Source organism: Petaurus breviceps, unplaced genomic scaffold, assembly GCF_028583685.1.
Source record: "Petaurus breviceps papuanus isolate PSGF00001 unplaced genomic scaffold, PetGlider_PUasm1.0 67, whole genome shotgun sequence".
Classification (NCBI taxonomy): Eukaryota; Metazoa; Chordata; class Mammalia; order Diprotodontia; family Petauridae; genus Petaurus; species Petaurus breviceps.
This window is the reverse complement of record NW_027186446.1, coordinates 5,437,206-5,451,193: the sequence shown is the minus strand read 5'-3', so window position 1 is coordinate 5,451,193 and position 13,988 is coordinate 5,437,206. Positions and strand designations below refer to the sequence as shown.

The following is a 13,988-nucleotide window of genomic DNA, read 5'->3' as shown; positions in this document are numbered from 1 at the left end:
GGCAGCTAGGTGGCGCAGTAAATAGAGCCACCAGCCCAGGAGTCAGGAGGACCTGAGTTCAAAATTGGCCTCAGACACTTGACACACTTACTAGTCGTGTGACTTTGGGCAAGTCACAACCCCAGTTGCCCTCCAAAGAGCAAAAAAAAAAAGTTCCACAAGAAATTCTGACTTACTAGCTTGTGCTCTTCCTTATATACGGTATTAGCTCCTCTTTGTTCCACCCCTTCCTGTTATATCAGCAATAGGGGTTCATGCCTTCTGTTTCTTTAACAGAGGTTTGATATAATTAACTTGAAACTAAGTGCTAAGTACCTGTTTACTTGCCAGTCAAGGGCATGGAAGATCTTCAAATCCCATTAACATTACAGTATTTTTACCTCATTCTGTTGTTTCATAGAAACATTTCTCATACTCAGAATCCTTATGTTCCTTCTAGAACACAAGGATCCTTCCAGCTCTAATCTTTGATTACATTACCAAGGGTTAACTCCTCCGCGAAGCCTTTCTTGATGCTCTTATTAGTGCCCTCTTCCTCAGTTTTCTTTGTACTATATTTATTTATATACATATTGTATCCCCCTTCTCCACAGTAGAATGTAAGCTTCTTTAGGGTAGGGATTGTCTTGTTTTTGCCTTCTGTATCCTCACTACCTAGCATAGTACCTTACATATAGTATGTACTTAATAATTTGTTTAATTGAATTGATGGAATGTGGCGGTAGGTTGGCTATGGAGATTAATTGCCAAATCTGATGGTTTTTCTCTGTTCTCATCCTTCTTGATCTGTCTTTTGCATTTAACACTTTTGATCATGCTCTCTTCCTGTGTACTCTGTCCCCTGTGGATCTTCATGCCACTCTTTTCTCCTGGTTGACCTCCCACCTGTCTAAGCACTCTGTCTCCTTTGCTGGTTTATTACCTATTTATACCAAATTGTGGGTATTTCCCAAGACTTAATCCTGGGTTCCCTTCTTTTCTGTTCTCTAGAAAGTATAGATACTCCCTTAGTGACTTCATCAGTCTTTTAATTATCTCTATTTGGATCATTCAATGATCTGTATATCCAGTCTTATTCTCTCTTCTAAACTCCAGTATTGTGTCACCAACTTCCTATTATAGATTTCAAACTAGATTTCTTTGAGACATCTCAAACTTAATATATCTAAAACACAACTCATATTTTTTTTCCCCAAAAACCACCCCTATTTCTAATTGAAGGTACCATTTTCTTTCCTAGATCTACAACTAGATTTGTAACTTCATTGTTTACCTTCAGCTCCTTGCTTTTTGCCCCATATGTCCATTTCTACCTCCATAATATCTCCCAATTGATGTCTATGTAAATACATAAGCAAACACAAAGTAATTTTGGTGGGCAGAAAGGGGTAATCAAGAATGACCCATGTGAGAGATGACACAAACTGAACCACAAAAGATCCATAAAGGGTATATCTAAGTACACAGTGAATTTGATACTCAAATTTAGAGAAGTCTAGCAGATGAAGTTTGCTTCCTGACTATTACATTTGAATGGTTCTTCTCAGTCTTCTTTCACATACCTTTAAAGGTCTATAGTTTTATATTGGATAGAATCAGGGGGTTCCATAAGTTAATTCACAAAATTCTCTGATTAAAGACAATTCATACTAAATCATAGGCAACAATGTACAAATAGGTAGAGCCTATTTTGTAGCAGTTGATAGATTGTATTTATAGTGTGAGTATAAAATAATATCAGTGGTTTGATTTTTTTTCCCCCTCAGAACTATTAAGTGAAGGGGATTTATTTTTATTTTTATAGCTTCCCATTAAAGTGATGTTCTTTATTTGTTTAGAGCCTCACACAGCAGAACATCTTGCCAACAGCGCTAAAGGGAGAATATCTGTTAAAACCATCATTGATAATGTTTTGGTACGGGGCTTTTTGCCAAGCTAGTTGATTTTCTATGTTTGGGAAGTAGCTCCTTAGAGCAGACTTTCCTATAGTTTGAGTGTTTGGGGTTGTTGGTTTTTGTATTTTTTTAATGTCAAATTCAATAGTTCTTCACAGAAATGTCATTGGTAGATACTAAGTGGATCTAAATAAAAATGGGGGGGGGGGGGGATGCTAGATGATTTCCTCCCTAAACATAGCTATTCCCTCTAGATCTTGTATTTTTTTGGTAAATGGAAAAATAAATGTTGGGATTTTGGGGAGGTTTTATATGTGTGCGAATGTTTTAAATGAATGCATAATGAATAAAAAAAAACATTAAGTACTTACTATGTTCCAAACACTTCTGAATGACTTAGGATAGCTATACAAAAGTGAAAAAAAAAGTTTCTACCCTACAGGAATTTGCTTGAGAGATACTACATTCATAGAGGAATGGTGGCCATGGGGCATGTTTTACTTTTTTTTTTGGAAAATTACAGAGTGGTTGTGTGGAGCCTTAGGAAAATAGTTTGTGTGTTCTTGATAATTGTTTGCTAGCTATCCAAATGTATGTGTGTCTATAGAAGGGTAATTTGAAGCCATTTTGTAGATGGCCATAAAAACCTGACTTAAGGGGTTTTTGTCAGAGAGGCAAAAGGGAGCTGTTGGTGAGACAAGACCTTTGGAAGGTGGCCTTTGTAGGGCCACCATTGAAGAAGAGTGAAAATGAAAGCAAGCAGACCAATTAGGAGGTGGTTTCAGTATTGCTCTCCCTCCACATACCCTAAATTCTAGCCATTCTGGGCTGTTTGCTAAATGAGAGTATTAGACTACTGCATGGGCTCTGAGGTATGTGCAGTGGAGGTGCACCTTTAAAGCTCTGGTAATGTGATCCCATATCATCTTCCACATTAAGCTTTCCTTGCCTGGATTTTGCTCTTTCCTCTATGTCACCTCTCAAAATACTCATTTTGGTTCAATACTCAACAAAGGTACCACTTCCTTCATGACATTTTCCCTGTCACTGAGAAGAAGCATGTGGTGGAAAGAGCCCTAGATGTGTAATCAAGTAATATGGATTCAAATCTGGCCTTTGTGTGATCTTTGGCAAATTACTTATCCAATTATGTTCTCAGTTTTTCCTTCTGAGGAGGACTTGATGAATATGGTTGAACTAGATGGCATCCAACATCACTTCAAGCCCTAAATTGGGTATGTTTCTTTGCATCTCTGTATGTAGATAAAAAGGACATTTGTAGGCTACAGAACCCACAAAATGGCACAGAGAAGCTAACCTCCCGCTGAGGACAGCCCAGCATGTGGGCAGCAGTCAACCAGCATAGCACTCTGGGAGCCAACCCTAAAAGCCCCTTTTAGCCCCAGGGCATTCCTGACCAAACATGGGCTGGAGGGACTCCAGAGCACCAGCAGCTGCGGCGGTTTCCAGAATTATCAACACATGGATGCTAAGGACAAAGTGAGAAGTCAGTGCAGTGTGGACTTTGGGATCCAGTAGTTAGGAGTGTGTCGGCCTTTATCCTCTGGAGGGAGAAGCCGCTGAGGGTTGCAACACAGCCGCCCCCACGAGGCAGCTTCAGTTCTTGGCCTGCAGATCATAGGGGGACCAAGTGACCAGTCTGAGGGGTAATCACTTTTGCTTTAACCTGCTTGGACCTGAATTGTGGTTTAGGGTGGAGGTCCTGGTGTGTGTGACCAGCTTGCCAGAGCATGTGGAGGCTTCAGAGAAGGTACCCAACTAATACCTCCAGCAGCTGAGAAAACCTCAGCATTTGGAACAAAGCTCCCCTGTCTGGTAGCAGAGTCCTACTGTGGCAAAATGCCCAAAAGTCAAGTAATTGAGTGGCAACATGACCAGGCAAAGGAAGCAAATCAAGCAGAGCAATCCAACATTAGGCTCCTATTTTGGGGACAAAAAGGATCAAAGCATGGAATAGGAGGAAGACAGTGAAGTCAGAACTCCTGCACCAGAAGCTTCAAGGAAAAATACGAGCTGGTTACAGGCCATAGAGGACCTTAAGAAGCAAATAAGAAATTGGAGGAGAAATGAGAACGATGCAAGAAAATTATGAAATAAGAGTCAACAGCCTGACTGAGGAAAATAACACCTTAAAAATAGATTAACTCAAATGGCAAAAGAGGCTCAAAAAGGCAACGAGGGGAAGAATGCCTTAAAAAGCCGAATTTGCCAGATAGAAAAAAGAATCTCAAAAGCTCACTGAGGAGAATCATTCCTTTAGAATTAGATTGGAGCAAATGGAAGCTAGTGACTTTATGAGACATCAAGCTGCTGTTAAACAGATCCAAACAAATGAAAGAATAGAAGGCAATGTGAAATATCTCATTGGAAAAACCACTAACCTGGAAAATAGATCCAGGAGAGATAATTTAAAAATGATTAGACTACCTGAAAGCCATGATGAAAGAAAGAACCTAGAAATCATCCTCCAAGAAATTCTCAAGGAAAACTGCCCTGATGTTTTAGAACCAGAGGGCAAAATAGAGGTTGAAAGAATCCACCGATCACCTCCTGAAAAAGATCCCAAAAAGAAAACTCCTAGGAATAGTATAGCCAGGTTCCAGAGTTCCAAGATTAAGGAGAAACTATTACAAGCAGTCAGGAAGAAACAGTTTGAATATTGTGGAAACACAATCTGGATAACATAGGATCTGGCAGCTTCTACACTGAGGGATCAAAGGGCTTGTAATATGATATTCTGGAGGTTAAAGGAGCTGGAATTAAAACCAAGAATCACCCACCCAGCAAAACTGAGTATCATGTTTCAGGGGAAAATATGGTCATTCATTGAAATAGAGGACTTTCAAGTATTCTTGATGAAAAAACCAGAGTTGAATAGAAAATTTGACATTCAGATACAAGAAACAAGAGAAACATGAGAAGGTAAACAGGGAAAAGAAATTATAAGTATCTTATCAAAGTTGAACTATCAACATTCCTACAAGGAAAAACGATAATTGTAAATCATGAAACTTTTCTCAGTATGAAAATAGTTGAAGGGAATAGAAATATATATACCGTGTTTCCCCGATAATAAGACCTATCCCGAAAATAAGCCCTCCCCTTACTGTGTAAGATTCCTCTAAAATAAGCCCTCCCCCGAAAATAAGCCCTATTGAGATTGCTACTGTAGTGAAGGTGATCCCCTGCGCTACACGCTACATTACGGTACCCTCTGTATGCACCAACCCCCCCCCTCACCCGTGAAACGCACGCCGCGCTCCGAGCTGCATCCAATCAGAGCTGCAGCAGTGAGCGCATCATCCTGTTCTTCCCCAGTGATTTGCTTATTGAATAAAGGTACATTTTTTTGTTCACATTTACCTGTTTATTAAAATTGCTGTCAATGTTCATTAAAATAAGCCCTCCCCTGAAAATAAGCCCTCCGGTGTTTTTCTGTCCCAAAAAATTAATAAGACAGTGTCTTATTATCGGGGAAACACGGTATATATGTCTATATATGAGAGTAAATGGGCATTTGAATTACATATGTGAATGTGTGTATATATGTATACATGTATACATAGATAGAGGGCACAGGACCAATTTAACAGGAAGGGATGATACTTCAAAGGTGAAATTAAGAGGTGAGAGGGATATAATGAGAGGAGATGGGGAGAGACAGAATGGGGTAAACTATCTCATATAGAAGAGGCAAGGGAAAATGGTTACAATGGAGGGGAAGAATAGGAAGGTAAAAGGGAATGGGTCAACCTTATTCTCACTGAATTTGGCTCAAGGAGGGAATGAATACACACTAAATAGGGTATCTCACCCTATAGGAGAGTAGGGGGGAAGGGGATGAGAGCAGGGATGATGGAAGGGAGGGCAGGCTGTGGGGGAGGGAAGCACCCACTTTTGAAAAGGGACGAGATCAAAGTAGAGAACAGAACAAGTCAGAGGTGGGATAGGAGGGGGGGAATATAGTCAGTATTTTACAATATATCCACTATCAAAATGTTTTGCATAGCTACACATGTACAAACTATATTGAATTGCTTATCCTCCCAGTAAGGGTGGCTGACAAGGGAGGAAGGGAATGAATATGGAATTCAAAGTTTCAAAATCAAATGTTTAAAAATAATATATATGTACATATATATACACTATTATTAATACTATTTTACATATAATTGGGAAATAAGATATACAGGCACTGGGTCATAGAGCTCCACTGGAAAAGTCGAAGGGGGTATGGGAGAAGATATGGGAGAGAGCAGATTGGAGGAAGGGATTTCCTGTGGGACCACTGTTTTGGGCTGTTGGGTAGGGGAAAAACGGGGAGAAAATTTGTAACTCAAAATATGGTGGAAATGAATGATGTAGACCAGAAGTTAATAAAGCATTCGAAAAAAAAAGGCCATTTGTAGCAATCAAGTGTTGTACATGGTGGTTTTTTGTTTTGTATGTTCTGGTTTCATCTTTTGTTTCTTTTTCTTCTTGTGGTTCAAAGTTTTTAAAGAACCATCTCAGTTCTGTATTGTGCACTAGGCAACTCCGTATCTATTATTGCATAATATTATGAAGCTAGACCACTTGGTTTGGTTATTTTAGTATATCTTCAGATCACTTCTTCTGGCTTTCCCTAACAGATGGTTGACCTATTTGAGCTTAGCATATCCTCACTATTTGACTGACCTGCTGTTTATTTTTTTCTCCTTGTGACCAGCCTAGTGAATTCTTATGGTGCCCAATCTGGTGAAGTTACTTCATTCTATTAGCATGGCTCCCTATAATCTCAAAACTTAATTGTTAGAGGATTTTATAATCACTTCATCCCTGGATTTCTGTAGTGATCTCTCAGCTGGCAGTTTCTCTCATTCCTATTTCTTTTTTATGTTGTGCTCAAAATTTTTTTTGATTGTTAAATTTTGTTATATTTTGTTATTTGTTTAACCTGATTTTTGTCTGTGTATGGAGTTCCTATTGAGGAAACACCTTCCACTAGTGCAGTTGGCCAATGGTTCTGGTATTTATAATCTTAGATTCATGGAGTACTGAAAAGTTCAGTCATTTTACCCAGTGTCATAGAACCAGTATATGAAAAAAAAAAGAAAAAAGAACCAGTATATGTCTGAGGCCTGACTTGAATCCACATCTTTCTGACTGAAGTGCAGGGCTGCTTCCCATTTACTATGCCACAGTGCCTCTTGGGCTCAGATTTGTTGTTGTTCAGTCATTTTGGTTATGTCCCACTCTTTGTGACCCCTTTGCGGTTTTCTTGGTAAAGATACCAGAGTGGTTTGCCATTTCCTTCTGCAGCTCATTTTATAGATGAGGAAACTAAGGCAAGCAAGGTTAAGTGACTTGCCCAGAGTTACACAGTTGGTAAGTGTCTGAGGTCAGATTTGAACTTAGGAAGATGAGTCTTCCTGACTTGAGTCCTAGTGTTCTATCTACTGTACCACCTAGCTTCCCTGAGTTCAGGTCAGTTATCCCTTATGAGGCATTGTTTTCTTTCAGTTCTCTTAAGAACTTTCAGTTCAGATCAAACCCAACTCTCCAGGCTAGCATTTAAGATCTTTCTTTAGACCCACAAATACTTATTTTTTTTTTTTAATTTTTAAATTTTTTGCTTTTTGGGAGGCAGTTGGGGTTGTGACTTGCCCAAGGTCACACAGCTAGTTTTTTGTGTTGTGTCTGAGTACACATTTGAACTCAAGTCCTCCTGAGTTCAGGACCAGTGCTCTATTCACTGCACCACCTAGCTGCCCCGTCACAAATACTTATTAAATGCTTCATGTGTATGGAGGACATACTAGTTTCTGGGAGAGATCTCACTGGTCTGCTTGCTTTCATTTTCTCCCCTCTCCAGTTTATATAAGTTTGGCTAAGGTCTCTGCTCTAATGGAGTTTTCACTGCTAGGCTTTTTGTAGTACTGCCTTTCTTACCTAACCTTATTTCCTAGCTTATTCCCTGACATTACACCTTAACTTCAACTATCTCAGTTTCCTTTCTGTATTTCCTTTGTACTATCCAAACTTATTCCTTCATTTGCTTACATTAGTCCTCCCACTTCACCATTTTAAATTCTTTATTTTCTTCAACTTCTACATGAAGTTTTCAAGCTAATACGATCTCATTGTGGAAACGTGCCCCATATTACCACTTTAGCACTTATTTTGCACAAGTTTGTACATCCCTACCTCTAAATGTTTGTTTTGCTTTATTTCATTTGTGTATGAGAGATGAAACAGCATTTTTGAAGTCCTAAAAGAATCAGATCAGAAGAAGGTTTGATAAAATAGGAAGCTATTAAATTAGTGGGGGTTAAGAAAACTGTTGTCCTTGTGCCTGTATATTCCTTCTTCCCTTCCTTCCCCTTTCTCTCTATTCTCCCTCTCTGAGTTTTTCTTTTTCTTTCTCACTCTTTGTCTATGTTTTTCTCTCTCTGTAAAAGAAAACTGGGTCCTAGTCCAGTTCTTCCGCTGATCAACTGTGTGCCTTTGGGCAAATCATTTCAACTTTGTGTGTCTTCATTTTCTCATCTGTCAGATTAGATCTGTCAGATTTGATTAATTGATGTTTCAGGTCCTTTCTCGTTCCAAAATTCTGTGATTATTTTGTTTTATTATATTTGTATGTTGTCATATGGGACTATGTTGGTTCCCCTGATGAAATGTAAGCTCCTTGAGAGTGGGAATTGCTTCATTTTTTGGTTACTGACTTCTGATTTTGGTAGCCTGGCTTCTGATTGAACTTTTTTCCTCATCTGTAAAATGAAGGAGATAATAAGATCATGATTTTTGAGATAGAAGAGACCTTAGAGATTTTCTAGTCCAAACCCCTTATTTCCTAGATCAGGATATAGAGGCCCAACAACATTAAAGGGACTTGTTCCAAGGTCATGCAGGTGGTAGGGAGCAAAGCCAGGATTAGTATGTAGGTACTCTGATACCATGTCTAATGGTCTTCCCACATGTTTCTTCCTCACTCTGAACTGCTCCACTTTACTTTTCAGTTTTCCTTCTTTCTCATATCTACTGTTCCTTCCATTGGCCTTCCTTCGGATGCTCAAACTCATAATCTTTCTTATTCTCCCAGTACCCCAAACCAATTATAGCTGTGGCTTATTTTCAAGTCCAACCTAGATCTCATCTCTCTTGTCCTTCATGTTTTCCTGTTTCCACCTTGTGAAATCTTAAACTCTAGTTAGTCTCTACTGTCTAGTTTTTGAATCTAGCCTCATATTTATTTTTTATACTAGATGATATCTAATATATCTTGGAGGTCTAAATCATGTGATTCTATGGAATAACCCTTTTAAAGGAAAGTAGGGGAAAGAAAATATTTCTGTCCTCAGGTAGCCAGTTTGAGTACATGGGAACCAGAGCTATATCTAGAGTAGTATGATCAGGGCATTGTCCCAGGCCACTGATAGTTTCCAAGAGCTGGAGTACTTATACTAGTTCAGCGATATAGAGACTGTGCCTAGCCCCTAATTTGTAGGGATAATTAAATTTAGATATAAAAGCTAGCAGATGGCCTATGCCCCTAGCTGCTTCAATTCTAGTTCCACCTCTGACCAAGAAGCCTTACTTTCTCTCTCTCACTTCCCCCTCCTTCTTGTATAGGACTCCAGGTGTGATTTTCCCTGAAACTGAATTTATCTTCAAAACTTGATCTGAGAAAATGTGTCTTTCTGCTTGCCCAGGTCACTAGTTTCTGGGTGCAGCTCTTTTATGTACACTTTATCTTTATAGCTACCTACTTATTAATTGTAGTCTATATGAATTTTATTTGTTAATTTTTTTTAAAATTCTTGAGTAAAATTTACTTTAACTGTAGTTTTTATAAGTGAAAAAGTAATGAGCTTTTCTTCCAGAGGGTGCAAAGCAGTCTTTCTTTCATTGAGATCCAAAATACTAACATTTGCTGCACACTTTTTTCTGGAAGGAAACTTCAGGATATGGCAACTTCTTGGTAAGAAATAACTATTAATGTCCTCTTAAAGTTAAGAGTAAGACATTGCCACTTCATATTTATATTATTTGATTTTGTTTCATGGTAACTGATAATAATTTATTACTTTTTTCTATTTATCTCCCTCTCATTCCACTAGTCAGAAGATGGGTAAGAAGAGCCGAGTGAAAACTCAGAAATCGGGCACTGGCGCTACAGCAACAGTGTCACCAAAGGAAATGCTGAACCTAATTAGTGAGCTCTTGCAAAGTAAGTTTTTTTTTCCAAATGTCAGTAAATCTCTTTCTTTAAGTAGAGTATTTGAATTTTTACTGCTTTCATCCTGACTTGCAAAGTACTGTTTAATTTTTTTTTTTAGTAACTGTAATAAAAATGTAATTATAACCAGCTTTACAATATCTATGTGAGTTATCCATTCTATGGATTTTCCCACAAGTTCTTATTCCCAACTTTGTTTCCCATTCATTTTATTTCTAGTATACATCCTGCTTCCCTGTTCTTCCACACCATAACCGACATCCTTTGTTCTGTCCCTTGGCATGTGCCATAGTCTAAGCAAATTCATTTTAATATTGTCCTAAGCAAAATGTAATCGGGAAGGTAAATTTGTCGTTCACAAGATCCAATGCCTTTTAAAGCTTAATAAAAGTAATTTTTGGAAAATAGCAGCAGTTAACAATTGAGAGTTAACTACATGTGAACTTGATGGATAATGCTTTATAATAAACACAAAGCAAGTATTTGTGATTTGGGGGTGACTATTCAAATATAAAAGAGACAGTTTAATATACATACTATATAAAGATCCAGCCTAAGTACCAGGAATACCTAGGTTCAAGTACTGTGTCTGGCATCTACTACCTATGTGACCTGGACAAGTTACTTAATGCTTCATTGCCCTAGGCAACTCTTTATGGCTATAAGTTACAGAGATGGTGCTGACCTGCGTTGGTAGTAGGAATTTTTGTGCCCTGAAATTCCGTATACAATGAAATAACAAGTCTAGTTCCTATCCCTTTTCAGATATAAAGATATGGGCATAGGTGAAAATAGCGAAATAAAAAGGTTAATATATGAAAGGTAGTCAAAGAATGGACTTCATGTGGAAAAAGAAAGCTGAAAATTAACACTCTTGTACAAACACTCCAGCCCTGAGGCACATGTGACTCTTCTCTGTGGGGAAAACCACCTGTCGTATTCTTTTCTTTCAGAGTTAATATACTTCTAGAAGTATATATATTAATGCACTTCATACCCTGGGAGATTATTTATTTTTACCACAGTATCTTAAAAAATTCTTCCTTCAAAAAGTGAATTTCATCAAGAGTCGGGAAACTTTTTATTGCCTTTTTTTTTTTTTTTAACTTTTAGAGTGCAGCAGCCCAACACCTGGCCCTGGAAAAGAATGGGAAGAATATGTTCAGATTCGGGCTCTAGTTGAGAAAATCCGAAAAAAACAAAAAGGTAGAGTTGAGAATGTTACAGTACACTCCTAGAAATAATGTAGTAGCGTATTATTTATGGTTGTTAGAATACATTGTATTGAAATATTAATGAAAATTTTGAGGACTCTCTTAACGCATTTAAAAAGTTGGATGGGGGAGCAAAGCCAAAATGGCAGAGTAAAGGTAGATATTCACCTGGGCTTTCCGAAGTTCCCTTGATAACAACTGTAAAATAACACCTGGAAATGACTTCTGGAGCAGCAGAGCCAACAAAAGGAGTGGGTGAAACAACTTTCTAGCCTGAAACCACTTAGAAGGTTGGCAGGCAAGGTCTGTCTCACTGGAGTAAGAGTAGCAGCCGGCTAGCAGCAAGCCTTGGAGGGCGACTGAATCAGCCACAGCATCTTCCAGAGCTCCCAGCCCAGCCCACAGACTCTAAGAGTGGTGGACATACAGTCACAAGGAGATTGTAGGGGACCCTTTGCTGTCGCTGAGTGGAGGACTTTGTTGTGTTGTCCATGTGTGGTTCTGGGTCAGGGTCTCAGGGTGAGGAAGAGCACTAGCATACTTGAATGTATGACTGAAGGAAAGTAGGGATCCTCTTCACCATTTAGGGTGGAAAAGATTGCTTGTGGTTGTTCACAGACCAGAGCATAGGCCAGGAGAGCAGTGACCACACTGCTTATCATAACATCTTGGAAGAACTGAAAACTTATAGATCCTCAGAACTAGCTCTGAAAGCAGCAGCACAAAAAGCCTGAAGCTTGGGATAGTGCCCTCTCCACCCTGGGTACAGAGCCCAACTTTAACATAAAGTTAAAAGTCTAGAAATAGGCTGCAAAAATGAGGGAGAAAAAACAAAATTTGATCATAGAAAGTTGTCATTTTGTGAAGCAAAGCACTTTTGAGGAGGGACAGAATGAAAGGAGGGAGAAGAATAAACAGGAAAAAATAGGATGGAGGGAAATACACAGTAATCCTAATGGTGAAAAAATTTTACAGCAAATTTCTCTGGCAAATGCCTCATTTTTCAAATATATGGAAAACTGAGTCAAATTTACAAGAATTTAAGTCATTCATAAATGGTCAAAAATATGAGCAGGTAATTTTCAGGCAAAGAAATCATTATCCATAGTCATATGAAAAAAATGCTCTAAATCAATTGATTAGAGAAATTCAGATTTAAAAAGCCCTATGTACCACCTCACACCTATCAGATCGTGTAATATGACAGAAAAGGAAAAAGACAAATTTTCTAGGGAATGTGGGAAAATTGAGACACTAAGGTACTGTTGTGGTAGAGTTATGAACTGATCCAAACATTCTAAAGAGTAATTTGGAACTATACCCAAAAGGCCATAAAACCATGTATATCTTTGACCTAGCAGTACTACTACTAAGTCTGTATCCCAGAAAAGGAAAAGGATGCATATGTACACAGATATTCATAGCAGTCTTTTTGTGGTGGCAAAGAATTGGAAATTGAGGGCATGTCCATCAGTTGGGGAATAGCAGAACAAATTTATATGATTTTGATGGAATACTATCGTATTATAAGAAATGAAGAAAAGGATGCTTTCAGAGGAATCTGGAGGTACTTACATGAACTGATGCCAAGTGAGGAAAGTAGAACCAGGAGAACATTATATATAGTCATAGAGATACTGTATGGTGATCAACTGTGAATAACCTAGCTGTTCTCAGCAACACAATGATCCAGGACAATTCTGAAAGACTTATGATGAAAAATGCTGTCCACCTCCAGGGAAAGAACAGATGGAATCTGAATGAAGATTGAAGAATACTTTTTTAAACTTTATTGTTCCTCTTGATTTTTTTGGGGGGGGGGGGGGGGCTGTTTTTCTTTACAACATGACTGATATGAAAATATATGTTTTTCATCACTGCACATATATAATATCAAATTGCTTGCCTTCTTAATGAGGGGAGAGTGATGAGAGGGAGAGAATTTGAAACTCAGAATTTAAAAAAGAATGTTAAAAATTGTTTTTACATGCAATTGGAAAAAATATTTAAACAAAAAAGATGTTACAGACCATATTTCAGAAATGTTATAGAAACATATTTTATATTAATATGGAGATTCTCCTGGATAGCTATTACATAGTTCCTTCTACCTCTGAGATGCTGTGACTTTATTTTGAAAGGTATAAGGGAGTTCTGAACTTAGAGTATATATAGAATCATAAGTAATCCCAGATGCCTTTTACACTATGCTGATCCTCAGCTCCTGTAGCATTCAGCATTGTCATTTACCTCTTCTTGAATACTCTCTCCTAGGCTCTGACATTGCACTCTCCTTTTGCCCCAACATTGCTTATTAGTCTCCCTTGTTGATTCTTGCCCACTAACCATTGTTCTAGTCCTCAGGGGTTCTATTCTGGGTCCTAGGTTTTTCTCCTCTATTTCATTTAATGATAACATCAGCCCCTGTTAGTTTAATTATCATCCCTATACAGAGGATTCCCAGATCTATATTCATAGTCTTTCTCTTAATCTCCAGTCACTCATTACCAACTGATTCTTGGACATCTCAAGCTTAACATGACCAAAAGAGAACTCATAATTTTTCATCTGAAACTTCCTGAATTTCCCTATTGAAGTTAAGGACCACCATTCTCTCAATTATAAAGCTTGAAACCT

The 13,988-nt window shown here is 38.3% G+C and overlaps 2 protein-coding genes across 4 annotated transcripts in view; one reads left to right on the top strand and one right to left on the bottom strand.

Moving 5' to 3' along the window:
* LOC138173928 (cyclin-K) overlaps positions 1-13,988 on the bottom strand; it is a 269,034-nt gene that overhangs the window by 72,693 nt on the left and 182,353 nt on the right. The gene's annotated exons all lie outside the window — the stretch shown is intronic.
* The window catches only part of LOC138173927 (actin-histidine N-methyltransferase), a 137,134-nt gene that overhangs the window by 33,935 nt on the left and 89,211 nt on the right, over positions 1-13,988 (top strand). For 2 of the 3 annotated variants that reach the window (XM_069103977.1, XM_069103979.1), the window contains exons 2-4: positions 9,853-9,879; positions 10,019-10,128; positions 11,251-11,343. In XM_069103977.1, coding sequence (XP_068960078.1) covers positions 9,866-9,879; positions 10,019-10,128; positions 11,251-11,343 — 217 coding nt within the window. In that variant the 5' untranslated portion in view covers positions 9,853-9,865. The remainder of the gene's footprint in view (positions 1-9,852; positions 9,880-10,018; positions 10,129-11,250; positions 11,344-13,988) is intronic. The other variant, XM_069103978.1, reaches the window with a different exon arrangement.